The 26407-nt window shown below is 43.2% G+C and overlaps 1 protein-coding gene across 3 annotated transcripts in view; it reads left to right on the top strand.

Moving 5' to 3' along the window:
- The window catches only part of LOC137331258 (neprilysin-like), a 162521-nt gene that overhangs the window by 88872 nt on the left and 47242 nt on the right, over positions 1-26407 (top strand). For all 3 annotated transcript variants that reach the window (XM_067994920.1, XM_067994918.1, XM_067994921.1), the window contains exons 9-12: positions 14432-14566; positions 17019-17120; positions 25118-25254; positions 26015-26108. In XM_067994920.1, coding sequence (XP_067851021.1) covers positions 14432-14566; positions 17019-17120; positions 25118-25254; positions 26015-26108 — 468 coding nt within the window. The remainder of the gene's footprint in view (positions 1-14431; positions 14567-17018; positions 17121-25117; positions 25255-26014; positions 26109-26407) is intronic.

The following is a 26407-nucleotide window of genomic DNA, read 5'->3' as shown; positions in this document are numbered from 1 at the left end:
TGCAGAATAATGGGAAAATATTAGCTTACTAATTATGTTATGTTCAAAATGTAACCAAGGGCAATTGAAGACAATCAGGAACTCTTGAGATCCACGGAATGTTTATTTATTTAGTGAACTCATTGGCTACGTTGAAAGACAAATGATATCATCTTGATTTCATAACACTCTAACCTTTGCCAAATTATAACCTTATGAGCAAGAAAGTCTTTTTCCCATTGTTGACTCTTTGTTGAAATGTAGACATGTATTTTTAAAAACTCCTACGGATGGAATCGCCACATCTAATAATGGGCTAGTGTGCAAATTTCAGCTTTTAAAAAGATGAATTAAAATTGTTTTTTTTTTGAAACAATGGGTGGGGAGGCCGTGAGAACACTGCAGTACGTGCCAGCTTTTTCTTTCTCCTCCAGTATTCTTCTCTTTGCTCCCCTCCTGTCCCAAAGATGCTGATCCTTTGTTGCGGTAACGTTCCACAGCCACTGGCAGCCCTCCAGTATCTCACCCAAGTGGACATCTTTGTGTGTGAGCCTAGAGAGAGAGTTACATAGAATTTACAGCACAGAAACAGGCCACTCGACCCAACTGGTCTGTGCCAGTGTTTATGCTCCTCATGACCCTCCTTCCACCCTACTGCATCTAACATTATCTGCATGCCCTTCTGTGTCTGTAGAATACTTTACTAATTCTTTATATATTTCTTGATAGTTTAATTTTGTCATTCCTCTGTGTTTCTCCTAATTGATTTTTTGACTTCTTTCCTAACTCTTCCTATTCACATTTGTCATCCTCTCCTTTATTATCTCTGTACTCAGTGTATGCCTTTTTCTTTAGTTTCAATTTTGCCCTTATCTCTTTATTCATCCACGGTGTTTCATTATTGGCTAGTTTGTTCACTTTTCCTAGCAGAATATATTTCTCTTGAACTCTATTGATCACCTTTTAAATTATTTCCCACTGCTGTTCTATCCCTTTATTTGTCACACCCCTTAGTTGTTTGACAAACCTATTAGAAGGTTTGGAGGGCGTAACCAGCAGAGTAGATAAGGGGGAACCAGTAGATGTAGTATATTTGGATTTTCACAAGGCATTTAATAAGGTGCCACACAAGAGGTTGTTACACAAGATTAGGGCTCATGGGATTGGAGGTTATGTATTAATATGGATTGAGGATTGGTTATCAGACAGAATACAGAGACTAGGAATAAACGATTCATTTTCAGGTTGGCGGGTTCTAACTAGTGGGATGCCGCGAGGATCAGTGCTTGGGCCTCAGCTATTGACAATCTATATTAATGACTTAGATGAAGGGACCGAGTGTAATGTATCCAAGTTTGCTGACGATACAAAGCTACGTGGGAAAGTAAGCTGTGAGGAGGATGCAAAGAGGCTGTAAAGGGATGGGCGAGAGGGTGACAGATGGAGTATACTGTGGGAAAATGTGAAAATATCCACTTTGGTTGGAAGAATAGAAAAGCAGAATATTTTTTAAAAGGTGAGAGACTAAGAAATGTTGGTATTCAGGGGGATTTAGGTGTCCTTGTACACGAATCACAAAAAGCAATTAGGAAAGCAAATGGTATGTTAGCCTTTATTGCAAGGGGGTTGGAGTATAAGATTAAATAGGTCTTGCTGCACTTATATAGGGCTCTGGTGAGACCATGCCTGGAGGACTGTGTACAGTTTTGGTCTCCTTACCTAAGGAAGGATATACTTGCCTTAGTGCAATGAAGGTTCACTAGATTGATTCCTGGAATGAGAAGGTTACCCTATGCGGAGAGCTTGTGTAGAATGTGCCTATACTCTCTGGAGTTTAGAAGAATGAGAAGTGATCTCTTTGAAACATATAAAATTCTTTCAGGGCTTGACAGGGTAAATGCTGAGAGGTTATTTCCCCTGGCTGGAGAGTTTAGAATTAGGGGTCATAATCTCAAGATAAGAGGTCGGCCATTTAGGATTGAGATGAAGAAAAATTTCTTCACTCAGAGGGTTGTAAATCGTTGGAATTCTGTACCCCAGATGGCTATGGATGCTGAGTCATTGAGTATATTCAAGACTGAGATCGATGAATGTTTGGACACTAAGGGAATGAAATGATATGGGGATCGGGCAGGAAAGTGGAGCTGAGGTAGAAGATCAGCCACGATCTTCTTGAATGCAGAGCAGGCTCGAGGGGCTGTATGGCCTACTCTTGCTACTATTTTTTATGTTGTCATGAAAGTCAACTTTGGTGGGAGCGCAAAATGGGTGGTAGCGGAATGGCCGCCTGTTATACAACCCGCCCTGATTTTCCTTTCCACAATGAAAAGAAAAAGAAAGACTTGCATTTCAATAGAGCCTTTTACGATCTCAGGACATCCCAAAGTGCTTCACAACCAATGAAGTACTTTTTGAAGTGTAGTCGCTGTTGTAATGTAGGAAATGTGACAGTTTATTTGCACACAGCAAGGTTCCACAAACTGCAGTGTTGATAATGACCAGCTCATCTAATTTTACTGATGTTGGCTGAGGGATAAATATTGACGCAGGACACTGGGGAGAACTCTCCTGCTCTTCTTCAAATAGTGCCATGGGATCTTTTACTTGAGAGGGTAGACAGGGCCTTTGTTTAACGTATCACCGAAAGACACCTCCACTGTCTATGTTACGCACCCCCAGAGTTGAATTTTACCCCTCCCCATTCTTGGATTCAAGAGACAATGGTGGTAATTTTGACTTTGTGTGATACTGTAAAATGGGTGATAGCCAATCGGCAGCCCACTTTTAAAAAATTTCCATCGTCTTCGTAGCACAACGTCAAGATTACCCTCAATTAGAGAGAAAATTTGAGTGATATGATGGGACGTCAGGTAATCGGGTTGAGACCTATCAGAAAGCATTGGGTTTCTAGAGCTGAGGGGCCATTTCCTGTTCGCAAAAGTTCTTTGGGGTGAAATCACATCAATGGAAACAAAAACTGGGAGAGATGTATAATGGGCGGCTGATCCAATATCGCCTGTTTTACACTATCATCCAAAGTTTTTTTTAAAAAAAGCTTTTGAACTGACGTCACTGTTATAATTTGTCAATTTGCACCGAGCGAGGTCCCACTGTTCGTTCCATGTTGCTTTTTGATCACACAGATCTTCTCCATTGGCATCCAAATATTGACTGCATTTTTAGTGGCAGATAAAAATGGAAGTTTTAAAAGTGTGACCAAAACACTTTCAAACTTTGCTTCGCACCAGTTGTAGTGATACACGCGTGGGGTTGCGGGACTGTAGATCTGTGGGGCTCTCTCCATCAGGTGGTCTACGCCACTGGCAAACTATGAAGCAGCGTCAGTCAAACAACCTGAGTTAGTCTACACATGAGGCCAAAAATTACAACTGCGCTCTCCAGACTTGGAGCCTCACCCATTGAGAACACGAAATGGGCAACTGCGTGCTTTTGCACCCCGTGATTTTTCTGTCCCAAAAAATGGTAAATTCACGATACACCCTGCTTGCAGGCAAAGCTCTACCAAATTTGCACTTGGTCAAGTTGTGGAGAGCGTAGAATGGTTGACCTATCAGAACCATCGCACTCAGAAACCTAAAATGTAAAGCTTAAATGTACAAGTGAGAGCGGGGCTCAAACACTTCTTGTGTTTGAATACCATTGCTTTGTCGCTATCTTAACAACGGTTTCAAGCCACTCCAAGTAATGTCAACAACAACTTGAATTCGTATGGCACACTTCATGTAGTAAGAGCCAAAGAAGGAGATATTAGGAAAGGTGAACAAAAGCTTGGTCAAAGAGATAGATTTTAAGGAGCGTCTTAAAGGAGGAGAGAGAGGTAGAGAGGTGGAGAGGTTTAGCGAGGGGATTCCAGAACTTAGGACCTAGGTAGCTGAAGGCACGGCTGTCAATGATGGAGCGCTGAAAATCGAGGATGCGCAAAAGGCCAGAATTGGAGGAATGCAGAGATCTCGGAGGGTTGTAGGGCTAGAGGAGGTTACAGAGATAGGGAGAGGCGAGGCCATGGAGGGATTTGAACACAAGGATGAGAATATGATATGAACGTGTTTGTATACTATCACAAACAACAATCTTAAGGCTATGTTCGCTTTAACACAAAGAGCTGTATGTTCCCGCTGAGAACTGTATCCATGGTGTTCTTGAGATGCACGAAATGTTTATTTCTTTAGTGAACTCATTGGCTACGTTGAAAGACAAATGATATCATCTAGATTTCATAACATTCTAAACATTGCCAAATTATAACCTTATGAGCAAGAAAGTCTTTTTCCCATTGTGGTCTCTTTGTTGAAATGTGGATATGTATTTTTAAAAACCCCTACGGATGGAATCACCATATGTAATATTGGGCTAGTGTGCAAATTTCCACTCTGAGAAAGATGAATTAAAATTTTTTTTTTACGATGGCGGGTGGGGAGGCAGTGAGATGGGCAGCTAGTAAGAATCCTTTCTCCTCTAATATTCTTCTCTTTGCTCCCCTCCTGTCCTGAAGATGCTGATCCTTTGTTGCGGTAACGTTCCACAGCCACTGGCAGCCCTCCAGTATCTCACCCAAGTGGACATCTTTGTGTGTGAGTCTAGAGAGAGAGTTACATAGAATTTACAGCACAGAAACAGGCCCCTTGACCCAACTGGTCTGTGCTGGTGTTTATGCTCCTCATGACCCTCCTTCCACCCTACTTCATCTAACACTATCAGCATACCCTTCAGTGTCTGTACAATACTTTACGAATTTTTGTTATATTCCTTGATGGTTTAATTTTGTCATTCCTCTTTGCTTTTCCTAATTGTTTTTTTGACTTCTTTCCTAACCTCATTGTCCCTGAAATCCAGGATGGAATCTGTCCCAGTTTTACGATTTACATTTGTATAATGCCCCGTTGTGTAGGACAACATCTTGAAGCAATAAACAATGAGGAGAAAAAGGACATTGATGGGAAATGGGAGAAAGTAAGGGGGGAGGAATGACAGAAATCATGATTATCAGAGTGAATATTAACACCGCTGTATCAGCCAATGAGTTGGAGGTGAGGTTGCACGTGTGGCTTTAATTTACTCATGAACTACTGCAAACAGAGTCTCCGTACTCGTGAACGAAACTACAGCAGAGTTTTTTTTAATGCAGAACTGAAAGAAGTGGGGAGGTCACCATAAGAAAATAGCTCCTGAGAGCAGCAGCAATGTGACTGATGGACCAGCAGAGATGGTGGAGTGGAGGGAGTGGGATATTGACTTGATATGCATAGCACAACAAAAGCAAAATGAAAGCAATGAGAATACTATGGATTTGGAGACCTGAAAAAGCACTTCGACATAGAATCATAGAACGGTTACAGCACAGAAGGAGGCCATTCGGCCCATTAAGCCCTTTGTACGAGCAATCCAGTTAGTCCAATTCCCCCGCTCTTTCCTCACAAACCTGCAAATTTTTTCCCTTCAAGTATTTATCCAATTCCTTATTAAAGGCCCCGAGTGAATTTGCTTCCACCACCCTTTCAGGCAGCGCATTCCAGATCATAACTGCTCGCTGCATAAAATAGTTTTTCCCCATGTCACCTTTGGTTCTTTTGCCGATCACCTTAAATCTGTGTCATTTGGTTCTCGACCCTTCTGCCAAAGGGAACAATTTCCCTTTATTTACTTTACCTAAACCCTTCATAATTTTGAACACCTCTATCAAATCTCCTCTTAACCTTCTCTGCTCTAAGGAGAACAACCCAAACTTCTCCAGTCTATCCAGATAACTGAAGTCCCTCATCCCTGGATCAATTCTAGTAAATCTTTTCTGCACCCTCTTTAAGGCCATCACACCCCTCCAAAAGTGCGGTGCCCAGGGTTGGACACAATATTCCAGTTGTGGCCGAACAAGTGTTTTATAAAGGTTCATCATAACTTCCTTGCTTTTGTACTCTGTGCCTCTAGTTATAAAGCCCAGGATCCCGTATGTTTTTTTAACCGCTTTTTCAACCTGTCCTGCCACCTTCAAAGATTTGTGCACAGATACCCCCAGGTCTCTTTAGAATTGCACCATTTAGTTTATATTGCCTCGCCTCATTCTTCCTGCCAAAATGTATCACTTCTCACTTCTCTGTGTTAAATTTCATCTGCCATGTGTCCATCCATTCTACCAGCCTGTCTATATCCTCTTGAAGTCTATCACTATCCTCCTCACTGTTCACTACACTTCCAAGTTTTGTGTCATCAGCAAATTTTGAAATTGTGCCCTGTACACCCAAGTCCAAGTCATTAATATATATAAAAAAAAGCAGTGGTCCCAGTACCGACCCCTGGGGAACACCACTGTACACCTCCCTCCAGTCCGACAAACAACCGTTCTCCACTGCTCTCTGTTTCCTGTCACTTAGCCAATTTTGTATCCATGTTGCTACTGCCACTTTTATTCCATGGGCTTCAATTTTGCTGACAAGCCTATTATGGGGCACTTTATCATCAAACACCCTTTGAAATTCCATATACACCACATCAACCGTATTGCCCTCATCAACTCTCTCTGTCACCTCATCAAAAAACTCAATCAAGTTAATTAAACACAATTTGCTTTTAACAAATCCTTGCTGGCTTTCCTTTATTAATCCACACTTGTCCAAGTGACTGTTAACTTTGTCCCAGATTATCGTTTCTAAAAGCTTCCCCAACACCGAGGTTAAACTTTCTGGCCTGTAGTTGCCGGGTTTATCTTTACACCCTTTTTTGAAAAAGGGAGTAACATTTGCAATTCTCCAGTCCTCTAGCACCACCCTCATATCTAAGGAAGATTGGAAGATTATGGCCAGCACCTCTGCAATTTCCATCCTTACTTCCCTCAGCAACCTAGGATGCATCCCATCCAGACTGGGTGACTTATCTACTCTAAGTGCAGCCTACCTTTCTAGTACCTTCTCTGTATCAATTTCTAGCCTATCCAGTATCTCAATTACCTCCTCTTTTACTGTGACTTTGGCAGTATCTTCTTCCTTGGTAAAGACAGATTCCAACTTACAACATCTTGTTTCTTTAACAACAACAACAATTTATATAGTGCCTTTAACATAGTAAAACATCCCAAGGCATTTCACAGGACAAAAATTTGACACCGAGCAACATAGAAATATTAGGAAAGGTGACTAAAAGCTTGATCGAAGAAGTAGATTTTAAGGAGCGTCTTAAATGAGGAGAGAGAGGTAGGGAGGCGGAGAGGTTTGGGGGGAAATTCCAGAGCTGAGGGCACAATCGGCAATGATAGAGCGATGAAAGTCAGGGACGCACAAGAGGACAGAATTGGAGGAACGCAAAGATCTTGGAGGATTGGAGAAGGTTACAGAAATAATAATTATGTATGAAAATTAAAGTTTGATGTCATCAAACCACCATTTATCGTGATGAAAATGTAATCATGGAAGATTTTTAATTTTTGATGTAACTCACACTGATGCCATGAAGATGCATTCAAAGGTACAGTGCAGATCTCAATGAGGAGCAATATAAAAAAAAAACTTGCTTAAAAAATCACCATAAAACACCAGAAATATGACTTTGGTTCCGACTGTGCCTAAGAATCTGGGAGTAAATTTACAGCCCATTCAGAACTGGCATAAATGCAGGAAACTCGCAATCTCTGGTCTTTTGTGTAGGACGGAGCTATGTTAATGAGCGGGATAGGGCTTTGGGGGGGTTTCACTGAATCAACGCAAAAGATTGAGGAGACTTGGGCGTAACATGAAAACCAGCGTAAATCACGTCACGAGAGAATTTCCTCGATCGTTTGCACTGACAAAAATCGTCATTACGCCATACTCACACTGTGCCGAAAAATATGAGCAAATTCGGGGCTATTGAGGCACTTCAGGAGTGAGAGAAATAAAATGGGAACGTGGTCACCAAAGGGGAAAGTAGAGCTTATTTTTTTTGAGGGAGAGCAAAGAGAAAAGGAAAAATAACATTGTGACGAGCTGGGCCACATCTTATCATCTGTTGAGATACTGCAGTGTTGTCAGAGGTGACACCGTTCAGGTGGATTATCAAACTCAGTCCCAGTCCACCTGTTGAGGTGGTTCAGTTGGATCCCATGGCACCATTCAAAGAGGGGGAGGAAGTTCTCCCAGTGTCCTGAAACCGACATTGCTCCCTCAACCATCACCACCAAAGGAAGGAAAGGTTCGTCATTCATCATATTGCTGCTTCCTGGGAACCTGCTGCGCAAATTGGTGGGCAGGTTTACCTACAGAACAACTGTGACTACATTTCAAAAAGTAAATCATCGGTTCTGCAGCACTTTTGGATGTCCTGAGAATGCAATAAGAAAGAATGAAAGAACTTGCATTTATATGGTGCCTTTCACGATCTCAGGATATCCCAAAGTGCTTTGCAGCCAATGAAGTACTTTTGAAGTGTAGTCACTGTTGTAATGTAGGAAACGCAGCAGCCAATTTGCGCACAGCAAGCTCCCACAAACAGCAATGTGATAATGACCAGATAATTTGTTTTGGTGATGTTGGTTGAGGGATAATTATTGGCCAGGACACCGGGGAGAACTCCCCTGCTCTTCTTTGAAATAGTGCCATGGAATCTTTTACATCCACCCGAGGGGACAGACGGGGCCTCGTTTTAACCTCTCACCCAAAAGAGGGCGCCTCTGACAGTGCAGCACTCCCTCAGTACTGCATTGAAGTGTCAGTTTAGATTGTGTGCTCAAGTCTCTGGAGTAGGACTTGAACCGATCAGGTGCTTTATAAATACAAGTTCTCTCTTTTCTACAGTGCTTTGTATGATCTGAAACGGTAAACATTGCAGTTGCAGTATCTTCTGTGATGTTATTTAAGCTTACAAATGACAAGAGATCCAGCACGGGTCCCAGGGGGAGCTGGCTAACCGTAGCAGCCTCATCAGTGTTAACATTATTTTTATTAATATTGATTCTGATAACTGGCACTATTTCCTATTATCTCTGGATTAGTAATCAGGGTTCCTGGCTTCATAAGCACTCCAGATGTTGGGCAATTTGGAAGGGCTTATTAATTCTTTGATTGCTGACAGCAAACGGTAAACACTAAACTGGGCGCAGTGCATTTTTCTGCCCAAGCTGGTTGATCACATGATTCTGCAGTGCTAGCTGCAGGCTCCTCGATCTGAAGTAACTTCCTGTTTTATTCAGCAATCTCTACAGCACCGCATCAATGCGGGAGCAGTTATTTTAAAGTCGCTGAGCGCTAAATTGGGCCGTGTAGCGCCTGGTGTTTCGGCACTACGTGGCCTCTCGAGGTCCCAAGATGGCGTCTTGGCTGCGCATGCATGTTTCCAGCTTGACCTGCGCCGGACGCCATCTTGGTAAAGGAGTTAGTGCGTGCGCAAATACCGAACGCCAGCTGCATGTAAAGTAAGGAGAAAATGGATACAATCAGTGTGCAATGCTGATTTAAAATGATAGACACCATTTTGGCACTTAACGCTCAACTCAACGCACAGTCTTAACCCCGACCATCTGAACATGTCTTAGTGTGCCTGGAGGACCCCCCCACCAGGGCTATTTAAAGGGACCATGCAGGATTTACAGGTTAGTGGCTGGATTATTGCTTCTGGCTGCCGAGACATTTGTAATTATTTTTGGAGGTCCCCTATACTTGAATACTAAGATGGGGGGGACATAGCCTAACATAGCCTTAAGATTTTATCTGAAAAAACTGAACTCGAAACGCAACAAGCAGGTTTGAAGTGTCACTCAGTGAAGCACAGGAGGTTTATGTGTGCTTTGCTGAAGAACTCTCCAGCTGTTTGCCCCTTGATTTATCCTGATAAGATTAGTTTAACCACTTCGGTTCTGCATTAACAGCCAATGAATTGGGTTCAGATTTCCGTTGAGTTGTATAGTGATCTTACTTGCTGCAAACTAGCTAAACAAATATCTGTCAAATGTTAACTGCAGACCAATCTCAAGTGATAAGATTATGGGAATCGCTGGAATTCCATTGTGTCTTTTAGCTCATTTCCTGTTCTGGCGCAATAAATATAAACCAGTTGGGAAGGAATCGAGCCAGTGGAGCTATTCCAGGCTGAAAGTCCACTATTTTCCATCCTTAGGGATGCAGCCAGCTAGAAACCACCGGAGCGATGGGAAACCACAGTCACTCCGTGTACACACCCAGTGATGGCAGGATTCGGTCGCACAGCAACACTCCCCACCCCCGCTGCTACACTCCCCACCCCCATTGCTACACTAAGTGTCAGTGTATGTAGCACAGTGTCACTGAGTCAGGCTAAACAGCACCAGGTACAGTAATGGGGAAAGGGAGAATATGCCAGCACTCTGGTCTCTATATTATAGAAAGGATATAGAGGCACTGGAGAAGATGCAATAAAGATTTACAAGGCTGATACCAGAACTGAGAGGTTATAACTATCAGGAAAGGCTGAACAGGCTGGGGCTCTTTTCTCTCAAAAAGAGAAGGCTGAGGGGTGACCTAATAGAGGTCTTTAAAATTATGAAAGGGTTTGATAGAGTAGACGTAGAGAAGATGTTTCCATTTGTGAAGGAATCCAAAACTAGAGGCCATAAATATAAGATAGTCACTAATAAATCCAATAGGGATTTCAGGAGAAATGTTTTTACTCAGAGTGGTTAGAATGTGGAACTCACTACCATAAGGAATAGTTGAGGCAAATAGCATAGATGCATTTAAGGGGAAGCTAGATAAATACATGAGTGAGAAAGGAATAGAAGGACATGCTGATAGGGTGAGATGAAGAGGGGTGGGAGGAGGCTCATGTGGAGCATAAACATCAGCATAGACCAATTGGGCAGAATGGCCCGTTTCTGTGCTGTTCATTCTATGTAACGTCTATGTAATTTAGAGCCAGGATGTGCAGGACTGAATTTGGGAAATGCTTCTACACGCAAAAGGAACGCTCGTCTGAAAATGGCAATTGATGCTAGCTCAATTGTGAATTCTAAATCTGAGATTGATAGATTTCTGTGAACCAAGGGTATTAAAGGATATGGGTCTAAGGCAGGTATATGAAGTTAGGTCACAGGTCTGCCATGATCTCATTGAATGGCGGAACAGACTTGAGGGGCTAAATGCCACTGTCACTTGCTGCCTCCTGATATGCGCCACCTTCTCCTGCGAGAAAGAGGGCGTGTGTCTGGGTGATGTGCCTGTCATGGTTGAATAGCTGCCAGTGTGTGTGGCCTGTGAGTTGTGGGTGGGCAGCTTGAAACAATGGTAATGTGTAAGGATGAGAGGAAGCACCTGATTGGAAGAGTGAGTACTGATGGAAAGAGTTTGTTGGTATGTGGGTGATGGGCGTGTAGTGCATGCACTGCATCCATGTTCGTGGTGCTATGCGTCTGGCATTAGCTTCGTCCTCTACTGCCTCCCACTGCCTTTTGGGCATATGTCTGGAGGGCTTCTTGCCCCCCCCCTCCCCCCACCCCCCCTTGGCGGATATAAAATGTCCGTCCTTCTGTCCACCTCTTGCACCAAGGCCTCTAGTGCATTATCAGAGAATCTTGGTGCACATATTCTTGCAGGCCTGGTACAAACTCAGATCAGCAGATTGGTGAGGTCTGGCATGCAGATTGGAGGATGTGTGATTTAGTAGTGCACAACCTTTATTCAATGTTTTAATATAAATTATCAGTGTTTAAACATAGGGATGCGACCTGCATCTGTGTTTCACGTGTGTGATGTCTGATTTCTGTTCAGACTTCGTGCAGACAGCAGTCTGTTACTTTTAGCAAATAACAAGTACCAGCTACCTTTAAGAGATTTTAAGAGACAGCCTGCCTTTAAGAGATTGCTGGTTGAAAGTGCAAATTGCATTGAATCGACATGCAAGGCCTGGATTTGAATGCAGTTTGCAGTAGAGTACTGAGGCAGGAGGAAGTTCTCGTCCTGCCTGCGCAAGGGCCATTTGGCACGGGTCAATAGCGGATCACGCGCTACCTATGCCCAATAATAGGCCCTATCGAATTTCTCCCCCGCTATCTTCACTTTTCCCCAAGGCTGCTACCACTCCTAATGCAGCGTTGCCCAATACGCTAGCCGTATGGGACTCCAGATGTGTCTAATTGCCCGACTGGTCCCCAAATAACAAGTGAATAACGGACACCATCGTTGGGAATGTAATCTCAATACTCGTATTTGCACAGCTTGTGCGTGTGAACTATAACCTTTTCTGTGCGTTTGTTGGTGAAATGTCACGATGAAAAGCAGAGTGTGAGTGTTTTTTTTGATGGCTGTAAGTGCTTTACTTCCTTGGTCACTGTATGGTGGAGAATGTTAAATCAATATACACGTGTGAAGTCCTTTCACGTGTATTGTATGTAAGGTGTTTTCTACTAAGATTAGTGCAGGCGGCTAACACAGCGTCACCATTGTCCACATCTGTGGCTAGTTAGCACTTTCTATCGCACAACATTATCCTGATATCTGAGTGCGTAGGAGGCTGCTTTCAAATTGACATAATACATTTTTTGAAACACGCACAAAGGATGAGATATTAAGCAGTGGTGACACCAGATATTTGCACCTAAGTTTAAATCCACCTCTGACTGATGGGAAAGAAGCCTTCCCTACCTGTTGGCTGTCCATGAAGTAACTTCATGCAGCGTCAACCTGGTTCCCAGTGGGCGCATTCAGCAAGTGGTGCTCTCCTGAAGTTGGTGTCGAAATTTAACACTATATCAATGCACTAACACACTCAGACCAGTATCACAAAGGGAAAAGTTTTACTTTAATTGACTTGTATACAAGGGAAGCTGTATTCTGAAAACATGGTCAGAACAACCTCTTCACTGAACAAAGGAAACAGTTCACATTTATACAGTTTAATTAGCAATGCCCAGTTGTCATAGAATATGGGCGTACATGTACATTCTTTATTGGTTCAGGTAGTTGGTCAATCAAGTAGTGAGCCTGCCCCCTCTGGACATCCATAGCTCATTCCTATATTGGCACGTATGCCTCGTAGGCCTGAGCACACTTAACCAGCTCAAGAATGTAGGGAGGATATCAGTAGGACTGAAGTCAGTCTCAAGGCCACATGGCCTCTCAAGAAACTGTATTCTCATTATATTTTATAGTCAGCAATACCCTTATCTGCCTGGGGGGCCAGACAGTACTAAGCACCTGCACAGCCAACTTAATTATCAACATACCATGGCTTAAACATAATTACACAACTGTGTCTTTCTGTGTGTGTGTGCTGTAGCTACCCCATTATGTGAGCCAAGGAGTTAACATGGTCAAATATCCATCATGCATTTCTTCTTTACTGTGGTCAAGTAACTGTTCATGCATTTCTACATTAATATGGTCAAGTATCTCTTTATGCATTTCTACATTGGGGCCGAGGCACATTGCTGGACCAGAGCAGAAGAAGCTTTACTCGGCATCGAAATGTGCCAGACCTGACACTGGGTGCCTAAAGTGGGAAAGTTTTCTCGTGCCTCACCTTGATGAGCACATAAATTCAGCAAGCAATCAATTTAGAAAGCATTCAGTGATCAAAAGGACAAATGAGAAGGAAGAGTTCAGGATGTCGAGAGATGGCGTTGAGAATCCAGTTTGTGGAAAGAAAATGCTCATAAAATTACTTTAAGCCGTTTCCGTAGGAGATGAAATCAGGGGTTGTGTGAGCTTCCTATCCATAGGTTTACGTAGAACTTTACAGCACGGAGAAAGGCCATTTGCCCCAACGCCTCTATATTTATGCTCCACACAAGCCTCCTCCTGCCTTACTTCATCTCACCCTATCAACATATCCTTTTATTCCTTTCTCCCTCATGTATCGGAAGTACAATATCAAAATTTGTGGATGACACCAAATTGGGGAGTATATTAATCATGTGGAACACTGTGACAAAATACAAGAAGACATTAACTCACTTGCAGAATGGTCGTGTAAATGGCAAATGAATTTCAATATAAGTGTGAGATGGTGCATTTTGGTAGGAGGACAAAGGAGGCCTCCTACTCCTTGGAAAATAAGAGTTTAAATGGGGTAGAAAAGCAAAGGTATCTAGAGGTACACAAATCATTAAAAGTAGCAATGTAGGTTAACAAAGTCATAAGAAATGCAAACAAAGCACTAGGGTTGATTTCTTTAGAGGGATGGAATTTAAAACCAGAGAAGTTATGTTAAAACTTATATAGAAGCTTGGATAGATCACACTTGGAGTGCCATGTACAGCTCTGGTCTCCATATTATGAAAAGGATATAGAGGCACTGGAGAAGGTGCAAAGAAGATTTATCAGGATGACACCAGTACTGAGAGATTATAACTATCAGGAAAGACTGAACAGACTGGGGCTGTTTGCTCTAGAAAAGAAAAGACTACGAGGCATTACGATCCACTATTTTAACAAAGCTGATAGGATCCCGGGATTTTTTGAAGGGAAGACCGTATTCATTTGTTTCTTTTGTTTCCCTACAGGCATGTGAAGCTTACACCGTGTTCATGGCCAATGTGGTTACATTGGTTCGTAAGGACAGAGGTTTGAACGTGTCTCATACCGAAATCAAGAATGAAATGAATACCGTCCTGCAGCTGGAGAAAGATATAGCCAATGTAAGTTCTGTTATTTTTTTACTGTCACTTATAGAATCATAGAAAATAGGAGCAAGAGTAGGCCATTCGGCCCTTCGGGCCTGCCACGCCATTCAGAGTGATCATGGCTGATCGTCTAACTCAGTACCCTGTTCCTGTTTTTTCCCCATATCCCTTGATCCCTTTAGCATTAAGAAATATATCTATCTCCTTCTTGAATATATTTAATGACTTGGCCTCCACTGCCTTCTGTGGTAGAGAATTCCACAGGTTCACCACCCTCTGAGTGAAGAAATTTCTCCTCATCTCGGTTCTAAATGGCATTCCCCGTATCCTGAGACTGTGACCCCTGGTTCTGGACTCCCCATCCATCAGGAACATCCTCCCTGCATCTAGTCTGTCTAGTCCTGTTAGAATTTTATATGTTTCGATGAGATCACCTCTTATTCTTCTAAACTCTAGTAAATATAGGACTCTAGTGATTATGCTCCTCACACATCCAGATAAGAAACCCTGGGCTGCAAGTGCATTCCCCAGTGGGCAACGAAGCCATACAAAGCAAGAAGCCAACAGACCTGAGTTAGGGGGAGGCAGGGGATAGGGGGTGGTAGCGTTGCTGTTATCGGCCTTAACTTCTAGGCTGGGAAGGAGGAAAAATAAGGTCTATACTCCTGATCCTGTGGCGTAGTGGGTAGCACTCTTGCTTCTGAGTCAGAAGGTTGTGGGTTCAATTCCTTACTCCAGAGACTTGAGCACAAAATCAAAGCTGACCCTGCAGTGCAGTACTGAGGGAGGGCTGCAATGTTGGAGGTGCTGTCTTTTGGATGAGATGTTAAACTGAGGCTCCGTCTGCCCTCTCAGGTGGATGTAAAAGATCCCATGGCACTATTTGGAAAAGAGCGTGGGAGTTCTCCCTGGTGCCTTTGTCAATATTTATCCATCAACCAACATTGCTAAAACAGATTATCTGATCATTATGCCTGGCACCTAAAATCATTGTAGGTGATAAACAAAGGAATTTTCTAAGGCGGTTTTATGAAAGGTTAGTAGAGGTTTATCATGACTCAACAATGAAACCTTGGAGTGGCTAGTAGAAGTTCATTAAATGCAATGATATGCCTGTAAAATATTAATTAATTTAAATATGTTGATAATTCTTTTACGGTAGCACATATCATATAAACCCCTGGTGGTATGTTGTATGTATAAACCATGGCTGTGATTTTTTGTCCTCTCTCCGCAGGTTTCTGAGCGGAGCTGGGGTGGATGGGGTGAAGAGTGCACTCCAACACATCCCCACCCCATTTCCACACCCAGAGGGGACAGGTGGCCTTTAGTACCACATTGGGACGGGCATATTGAAATGATATTCGAATGAGAGACATGTGTTACCCGACGGGTTTTGCCTGTTTCATTCCTGGCACCCAGCGTTGCTACAGCGACGGAGGGGTGAAATTAAATTTTTAAAATACGGAAAGCCTCTTCAATCGATCTGTGATAAAGGCATCCCTTAAGTGTACTTCAGCTCTGTAGTACAATTTCTCAACAGTGCTCTGCATGCTCAAGATAGAATTTGTAAAATGAAATGACCTGCAGGTTTGATTACCATTAGTCTTTGTTTATAATTGCGACCACAAATTTGAGGAAAAATGCATCGGTGTATAATACGCCGCCCACCTTTGCCTACCGAACTGTTAGCATAAAGTACTCAGCTGTGTGCCCCCACAAGAGATATGGAGTAACAGAGAGGCTTCAGCTGGTTGAGTGAGCTGTAGGCAATAGAGTTCCAGATGAATGAAGCTACTGTGAAAGTTTTGGGGGTGTTCCGAAAAAAAATCGGTACATCATTCTGTACTTGAATCTCTTGCAAATGTCCATTTTTAAGAAAAAAAGACTTGCATTTGTATAGCACCTTTCATGACCTCAGAATGTCTGAAAGCGCTTTACAGCCAATTAAGTACTTTTGAAGTGTAGTCACTATTGGAATGTAGGGAACCCAGCTGCCAGTTTGCGCATAGCAAATCCCACAAACAGCAATGAGGTAATGATCAGATAATCTGTTTTAGTGATGTTGGTGGAGGGATAACTATTGCCCAGGACACTGAGGAGAACTCCCCTGCTCTTCTTCGAAATAGTGCCATGGGATCTTTTATATCCACTTGAGAGGGCAGATGGGACCTCGATTGAACGTTTTATCCGAAAGACAGTACCTCCAACAGTGCAGCACTCCCTCGGTACTGCGCTGTCTTTGTCAGATTATGTGTTCAAGTCTCTGGAGTTGGACTTGAACCCACAACCTTCTGACTCAGAGGTGAGAGTGCTACACAGTGAGCCACAGCTGACATCCAATAATAGGCACTGTCCACTTTTGGACAATTATTGGTTGAAGAAAATGAGTATTATACTCCAAGATTGATGGTAATTTTGAAAGTGAATAAAAGGAATATTCATACTTAAATATTTTATTTGATAGGCAACAACTAAATCTGAAGACAGAACTGATCCCAATCAACTCTACAACAAAATGATTTTGTCCCAAGTGGCCAATAACTTCTCTCTAGAAGTCAATGCTACGGTAAGTTGCTTTCTTGAATGAAATTGTGTGCTTTGTCAAAGTCACAGATGCCAGTGGGTAGGGAGTATAGACTTTCCCACATTGGTACCCAGTGTCAGCATCAAGAGGTGCTTTTATGCTGCGTTAGACCAGCATCCTGGTATCGCTTTCTAATGTAAATTAGTTAAGATTTCTTTCAGAAAATAACATTTCGGGATACAGTATCTGAGTTATTTGAGACATGACATGTGGTAAGTGTGACATGCTTGGGAGGAAAAAGGGGACTTTGGACTTGTGGTTCCCAAAGCTGTCCAGGACTGGGGGTTTTCCTTGCGTCATGTCTGGATCTGTTGTAGACTGATTGATAGAGATTGATAAGAACACAAGAAATAGGTTTCGGAGTAGGTCCTACGGCCCCGTCAAGCCTGCTCCAACATTCAATAAGGTCATGGCTGATCTTCGACCTCAACTCCACTTTCCAGCCCTATCACCATATCCCTTGATTCCTCTAGACCCCAAAAATCTCTCCATCTCAACCTTGAACATACTCAACTACTCAGAAGTCACAGCCCTCTGGGGTAGAGAATTCCAAAGGTTCACAACTGTCTGAGTGAAGAAATTCCTCCTCGTCTCAGGCTTAAATGGCCGACCCCTTATCATGAGACTATGACTCCTAGTCCTAGACTCTTCAGCCAGAGGAAACAACCTCTCAGAATCTACCCTGTTAAGCCCCCTCAGAAGATCTTGTATGTTTCAATGAGATCATTCTTCTAAACTCCAGAGAGTATAGGCCCATTCTACTCAATCTCTCTCCTCATAGGACAATCCTCACATCCCAGGAATCAATCTAGTGAACCTTTTTTTACACCGCCTCTAAGGCAAGTAAATTCTTTCTCAGATAAGGAGACCAAAACTGTACACAGTACTCCAGGTGAGGTCTTACCAAAGTCCTGTACAATTGTAGTAAGACTTCCTTACTCTTGTACTCCAACCCCCTTGCAATAAAGGCCAACATGCTATTTGCCTTCCTAATTGCTTACTGTACCTGCATGCTAACTTATTGTGTTTCTTGAACAAGGACACCCAAATCTCCCTGAACACTAACATTTAATAGTTTCTCACCATTTAAAAAATATTTTGTTTTTCTATTCTTCCTACCAAAGTGAATAACCTCAGATTTCCCCACATTATACTCCATCTGCCACCTTCTTGTCCATCACTTTACCTGTCTATATCCCTTTGCAGATTCTTTGGGGTCGATTTTAGGATGGCCGAGCGGGTGCGTTGGGGGCGGGGTGGCTTGTAAAATCGGGGAATCCCGGAGCGGGTCCGGAGCCCGGCTCCAACTCGCCCACTTCCGGGTTCCCCAGTGACACGTTTGGGTGCGCGCACAGCTCCCATATGCGGGACTCTCACCGGCAATTAAAGCCGGCGGGATGACAATTTAAATACTTGCTTACCTAGTTGAGGTACTTGACAGACCTCATTGACTGGAGATTTTGGCAGGGGTACAATTTTCATGGATCCTCAGCGTGTTTCCCGTGATGTGGGAAACACTCCCTGTTGGAGCAGACGTGTTTCAGTCAGCAGCCAGTGGGCGATGCAAAGGATTTTTCAACAGTTGGGGGGAATACCTCATTTATTGCAGCAGGGCACTCTGTCACTTCAGACAAAGTTTTGGCTGCAGCACCTTTGTCTCTTCACTGAAAAGTATTAATTTATACCCTAAACTCTGCTGTGCAAACACATTTACCTACTTTGTGGACCCCCTCAAACTCACACCGTCAGGATAGGGGGGTGCCAAGGCTGTATTCATCACTTCATCTGAGGATGAGCAACATCACCAGCCTCGCCAGGCATGCCGTCCACCTCCGCCACGTGGAGCTCCAGAACACAGTGCTGCGCCACAGGCACCTGCACAACATAATCGTGCAACTACACATACACTCACTGTAGGGTGATCCAATGGGCGGCATCAAGTGTGGATGCTCATGGAGAAACTCATGAAAGGGATTTATTGCACAAGCCAGTCAAGAATGGCCAAGACGTGGCAGTAGTGGTGACAACATAATATTTAATGTGAGTTGAACCAAAATCAAATATAAATAAAAAACATGACAAACCGTCAAACACCCTTGTGCATCCCTTTTGTGCTCACAACCTTTGCCTTACACTTCCTACTACTCATACGTGATTCATCCCCTGTGGCTGCAGCAGAGGTAGTGGCAGGTTGGGTGAGGGTGACCGTGAAAGAGATGCATCAGAGGGTGAGTATGAGACAGAGCCATGAGATTATATGAGGATTGGGTTGAGTGGTAGTGGTGGGATGAGTACTGGGGAGGTGAGTAAGTGCAGGTAAGTTGAGGATGAGGTTTGAGTGGGCGTGAGGAGTGATGTGATAGAGTAGTGTTGGCAGCGCAGAAGGAGTTGTGGGGTGGGGGCGGGAATGTGGAAGACAGAGTGTAGGAGAATGAGTAAGTGTGATCACTGTGGCTGACCTAGTTAGGTAATTGAAGCACTTCCTGCACCGTATCCAGGTGCAGGATATGTTGCTGGTGCTGCTGACCTCTTCTGCCACCTCGAGCCAGGCCTTCTTGGTGGCAGAGGCAGGCCACTTCCTCCTGTCCGCCGGATAGAAGATCACCCTCCTCCTCCTCACCCCATCCAGTAAGACCTGGAGTTGGGGCATCATTATACCTGGGAGCAGCCTTTCCCCTGGGCTGCTCCATGCTGTAATTTTGGCTGTTTGCTGCAGGAGCAGCATTGGAGGACTGCCCCTTTAAATAGGGCTCCTCCAGCTGACAGCCTGTGATGCGGGTGCACAGTCCACCCACTGCGCAGGTCTCCAATGGGAAACCCAGAAGCCAAGGTAAGTAACTTCAATTTATTCGCAATCGCATTGGGAACCCGCCATTTTACTGGGCGGGTTACCCACGCGCCCAGTCGACCCCCCGCTGCCAACCCGCCTCCCTGGTATTATCGGGGCCTTTGTGTCCTCCTCACAGCTTACTTTCCCAACTAGCTTTGTATCATCAGCAAACTTGGCTCCATTACTCTCAATCTCTTCATCTAAGTCGTTAATATAGATTGTAAATAGCTGAGGCCCAAGCACTGATACTTGCGGCACTCCCCTAGTTACAGTCTGCCAACATGAAAATGACTTGTTTATTCCTACTCTCTGTTTTCTCTCTGCTAACCAATCCTTTATCCATGCTAATATATTACCCCCAACCTCGTGAGCCCTTATCTTGCGTAACAAGATTGCTATGATTAGTCAACAACTCCATTATCATTGTATTATGCGACTAGCAGGATGGTCGAAGATGAACTAGATGGACCTTGGTCTCATTTCGTCTAGCAATTCCTACGTTCTCCCTCATTTATCTTTCTATCCAATGGCTTTTGTCCATCAGGAAAACTAAAAAAAAATTGAAAAACAACAGTTCACAACACTCTTGAAAATGTGGGATTCCTTTCCTGCTGAGAAGATATTTCAAATGCAGCCAATGGCGAACTAACCGTGCGTTTGCTATTAGCTGAGGTTTTACAACGCGAAAGTAACTCAGCACTTCCAGTCCCAATATACGCTTTCGGCTAAAACCAGCATTTAACACTGACTGGACTGCACCTCTCTAACCACAGCCTACAGGGTTTGTGCTCTTGTCTCATTCAGTAAGACTGCCAAATTCTTTCTCAATCAGTTTTGTGCTGTGGACTTAAACGCTCTTGGAACCATATTGAGTCTGTTCGTAGGAAAATAGGAACAGGAGTAGGCCATTCAGTCCCTTGAGCCTGTTCTGTCATTCAATGAGATCATGGCTGATCTGTATCTTAACTCCATCTACCCGCCTTGCTTCTGTAACCCTTAATACCCTTGCCTAACAAAAATCTATCAGTCTCAGTTTTGAAATTTTCAATTGACATATTGTCGTGTGAGGAGAGATTGGGTCAACTCGGCCTGTATTCACTGGAGTTTAGAAGAATGAGAGGGGATCTCATTGAAACATATAAAATTCTGATAAGGATAGACAGACTTGGATGCAGGGAGGATGTTTCCCCGGCTGGGGGGTCCAGAACGAGGGGTCACAGTCTCAGGATACGGGGTAGGACATTTAGGACTGAGATGAGGAGAAGTTTCTTCACTCAGAGGGTGGTGAACCTGTGGAATTCTCTACCACAGAAGGCTGTGGAGGCCAAGTCACTGAATATATTTAAGAAGGAGCTCGATAGATTTCTAGACACAAAAGGCATCAAGGGGAATGGGGAGAGAGCGGGAATATGGTATTGAGATAGAGGATCAGCCATGATCATATTGAATGGCGGAGCAGGCTCGAAGGGCCGAATGGCCTACTCCTGCTCCTGTTTTCTATATTTCTATGACCCCCCAGCCTCAAGAGCTTTTTGGGAAGGGGGAGTTCCAGATTTCCACTCCCCTTTGTGTGAAGAAGTGCTTCCTGACATCACCCCTGAATGACCTAGCTCTAATTTTAGCCCCCTTGTTCTGGACTCCCCCACCAGAGGAAATAGTTTCTCTCTATCTACCCTATCAACGCCTTTAATCATCTTAAACACCTCAATTAGATCACCCCTTAATCTTCTATATTCAAGGGAATACAAGCCTAGTTTATGCAACCTGTCCTTATAACTTACTCCTTTTATCATCGGTATTATTTTGGCGAATCTGTGCTGCACCCCCTCCAAGGCCAATATATCCTTCCTGAGGTGCGGTGCCCAGAACTGAATGCAGTACAGTACAGTTCAGACTCAATCCTGTTAAGGACTTTTATGGAGCCTACGAGAGTCTGTGAGAGGGAAAGGTGTCAGAAAAGTTTCAGTTTTGAGGGGCCAGTGAACTACATGGCTGCAGGAGCCCCACAATTGGCAGGAGGCCTCCATCAGCTGGTGACCTCATGGCTTCCCGCTGCAGCAATCCAGCTGTGCCACGGGCAGGGGTAGCACAGGGGAAAGTGACGGAGCGGAAATGTTCCATTGTCAGAGGGCACGAGTGCATTGGATCAGCCCGTTCGGATTCCGATGTCACAGAGCTCTCTGGGATCGTCCCATTAGTCAGCAAGGTCCGCGTTTCGAATAATGCTGCATCTCACTTGACCGCCTAATGCATGAAATGCAGATTTGAGCCTTAAAAATTGCTACTGGCAATTTTAGCAGATGAACATTTAAGGAGTTCGCACGACATTGCTATTATAGTGCAGGCAATAGTCTGTTTGTTTTAGATGAATTATTGGGGGCAATCTTAACCTAACCCACCCGTCGGGAAACTGACAGGATCGGGTACAATGCGAGATTTACACCCCGCCCAATTTTATTATCCGTTGAAGTCACTGGGTGTGTGTAAAACCGGCATTCCACCCGATCCCAACAGTCGAGTTAGGTTAAAATTGCCCCCTTTATGTCTGTTTAAAAAATCAGACAAAGGAATGTCCTACAAACATATTGAGCTAACATCGCCAACCAGTAATTCCAGAGACTATGTTGTCCCGAGGAAGTTGAAAAGTTTACCAGATGCATTGGCGAAAGCAGCATGCTGTATCTGTGCACTGATCAGTGTTGGCCAGCATTAATGACTTGTATGTTGGGCCGAATGGCCTATTTCTGTGCTGTACATTCTATGTAATTCTATGTTTTTAAAAGACGTGACTCCATTTAAAAATGAAAAGCTAGCAAAGAATTGAGATTAACTTTTTAAACTGCTCAGCAGCGTAACCAACTTTAATGTGCATTGCATGGTTGAAATTACAAGGTTGTACTGGAGTATTCCGGGTTAAAAATTGAAACTGTGGCTGTTAATTAGCTCCTGTTGTTGCGTTTAATTAATAATTCCAAGCCAACACCCCTGGGAGGTTGAAATTCCTCTGTGTGCTACTTTTGGCAGACCAATTAACATACTCAAGTCAAATTTCTGTGTGTGTGTTATTTTAACATTTTGAACCTACTACAAAATAGTGTGAGTAGAAATTTCAACCCGTCCAATACTCGTTGTTTCCATAGAAGTATTCAAATAATATTGAAATGAAGCGAAAGAAAAGGATTTTTTTGTCATAATTTGTCATAGATGTCTGACCTCAAAATTTCAATGTGCGATATTAGTAGCCAAACACTTAATATGATATTCTGTAGACAACATTTTAAGAAAGGCAGTAATCAATTTAAGCTTTAATGTCTGTATGCTAATATACATTTAAAGATTATCACCAATTGCAACAAAGGGAGAGATTAGGAGGTTTTTTTTATGCAGAGGAGTGTTAGGACATGGAATGGCTTACCAGAATCCAGAATCATTTTTTCAAAGGAAGAGGATAATAATTGGAAAAGAAAAATGTAAAAAGGACAGTAGAAGGAGACTAAGTGGATAGTTCTTTCGAAGAGCCAGCACAGCCACGATGGGCTAAATGGTATCCTTCCATGCTGTAAAATTCTGTGATTCTACTGGTAAATTGCCTATGATGTCGCCTACGGTCACTTGATGAATATAAGTTTCTTTGTATACAAGATGGCGACAAAATTGGGAGAGAGACTCAATCAACTTGCTCCACACCAACACCCTCTGGATAGAGCCTGCAACTACACTGTTACATTTCTCCCTATTTTCATTTCTATTGGCTTCAATTTACCTCTTAGCTTTTGTTGACCTGTTTGCAGTAAATGGCTGAACACTTGCGTTAAAATAATGGACAGACAATCTTATAGTTATATGCTACCAATAGTAACTTCTGGCCAATAGATATTTACCCTCTTGCTCCCTCCACCCCCGCCCAGTATATTTACAAAACATGGATTTATATCGAAAATACAACATGGAAACAGGCCATTCGGCCCAACTGACCCATGCCATTGTTTATGCTCCACATGAGCCTCCTCCCTCCCTATTTCATCTAACCCTATCAGCATATCTTTCTAATCCTTTCTTCCTCATTTGCTTGTCTAGCTTCCTCTTAAATGCATCCATGCTGTTTGCCTCAACTACCCCTTGCGGTAGCGAGTTCCACATTCTTACCACTCTTTAGGTAAAGAACTTTCTCCTGAATTCCCTATTGGATTTATTAGCGACTATTTTATATTTGTGACCTCTAGTTTTGGTCTCCCCCGCAAGTGGAAACATTTTCTCTACGTCTACCCTATCAAACCCTTTCATCATCTTAAAGACTTCTATCAGGTCACCCCTCAGCCTTCCCTTTTCTAGAGAAAAGAGCCCCAACCTGTTCAGCCTTTCCTGATAAGGATATCTTCTCAGTTCTAGTATCATCCTTGTGAATCTTTTTTGCACCCTCTCCAGTGCCTCTACATCCTTTCTATAATATGGAGACCAGAACTGTTCACAGTACTCCAAGTGTGGTCTAACCAAGGTTCTATACAAGTTTAACATAACTTCTTTGCTTTTCAATTCTATCTTTTCTTTTCAAAACATTTCTCATTGTTGCCTTTATGGGAATACATACTGTTTTGTGTATAATGTTTATTAGGACTGGAATTATTCCAAGGAAATTATAAGATGTGAATTCAGGTTATTGTAGTCTGTAAGTAACAGGAACCCATAAAAAGTGCAAAGAGCTGTAAACTTGGAGTTTGGGTCAGCCTTTTTTTTTCTCTATTCGTTCTCGGGATATTGGCGTCGTGGGCTAGGCCAACACTTATTGCCCCATCACTACAAGCCCTGAGAAGGTGTTGGTGAGAATGTTTGCAAGGCCACTTCAGAGGGCAGTTAAGAGTCAACCACGTTAGGCCAGACCGGGTAAGGAAGGCAGGTTTCCTTCCCTAAAGGACATTAGTGAACCAGTTGGGGTTTATTTACGACAATCCGACAGCTTCGTGGTCACTTTTACTGACACCGGCTTTTTATTTCCTGATTTTTTTTTTTCACTTGACATCCAATCTTTAGAAAAAATGTTAGAGTGTAAAGGTTTGTTAAGTCTGTGCTGAGTGAAAGGATGCAGTTGTAATATTTTTCTAACAAATTTGTGCATGACAAGTTATGTTTACAATTTTTTTTCTTGATTTAGCTATTCAACTGGATTGGTTTCGTCAATCAAATCCTCTCCACTGTGTCTCTGGAGGTGACGGGTTCAGAACCAGTCATTGTTTATGCACCAGATTATCTTAAGAAACTGGCACCTATTCTCGCTAAATATAAGCCCAGGTATGTATGGAAAAAGCAATGATTGGCTCAGTGTATGTGTGAGAAAGAGCACTAATGGAACTGAACCTTTCTCAACTGGCTTAGCACTTGGAGTGCTACAGTTGGCTTCAGATAATAGGCCAGGATACTCGGCTAAAGGAGTGAGGAAAAGCCACTCCTGATTTCTATTCAACAGCAACAACTTGCATTTATATAGCGCCTTTAAAGTAGTTAAAAGGTCCCAAGACGCTTCACAGGAGGGTAATAAGACAAAAATTGACACTGAGCCAAAGGAGACATGAGGACAGGTGACTAAAAGCTTGGTCAAAGAGATAGGTTTTAAGGAGCATGTTAAAGGCAGAGAGGCTCAGGGCTCAGACACCTGAAGGCACGGCCACCAATGGCGAGTCGAAGGAAGTGGGAAATGCATTAGAGGCCAGAGTTGAAGGAACGCAGAGTTCTTGGAGGGTTGTAGGGCTGGAGGAGGTTACAGAGGTAGGGACTCCTATCAGAAAGTGTTGTGGTGCATGGATGTCATTTGAGGACAGGATTCCTTTGTGATGGTCATTTGTGATGCCTTGCCCCACAAAATAACCTGCCAGCACTCGTTGCCTAAGCTCACACATGGAGAAAAGCCACTTGAGTGAGGCACTGACGGACTATTGACACTTATGGAACAGTACTCCAGCCAGGGGTCAGGAAAGGAGGGGAGAAAATTGAAGATAATGAAAAAAAGTTAAAGCAACTGGCTCATAACATAATTTGCTTACGTGATCTGCAGGGATATTCAAAACTATATCATATGGAGACAAGTAATGGATCTCGTGGGTAGTCTGAGCTCTGCCTACAAGGAGACAAGAGCAGCTTTCCGTAAGGTGAGTCGTATATTTCTTTTAAATACTCATAAGTGCCATCTATTGGCCAGAGTCTGCAATTACACCATGACAGTTGACATTACAAAACTGAATGAGTACATTAGATATAGGAGCAGAAGTAGGCCATACTGCCCCTCGAGTCTACTCCGCCATTCAATCAGCTCACGGCTGATCTTCGACTCAACTCCACTTTCCCGCCCGATCCCCATATCCCTTGATTCTGCTAGAGTCCAAAAATCTATCCATATAAGAACATAGGGATAGAATGGAATTGTTGACATAGTAATTTATAGTGGTAA

This window comes from Heptranchias perlo, chromosome 13, assembly GCF_035084215.1.
Source record: "Heptranchias perlo isolate sHepPer1 chromosome 13, sHepPer1.hap1, whole genome shotgun sequence".
In the NCBI taxonomy this organism is placed as follows: Eukaryota; Metazoa; Chordata; class Chondrichthyes; order Hexanchiformes; family Hexanchidae; genus Heptranchias; species Heptranchias perlo.
Note: the sequence above shows the minus strand (reverse complement) of the source record. Positions and strands in the feature narration are given on the sequence as shown.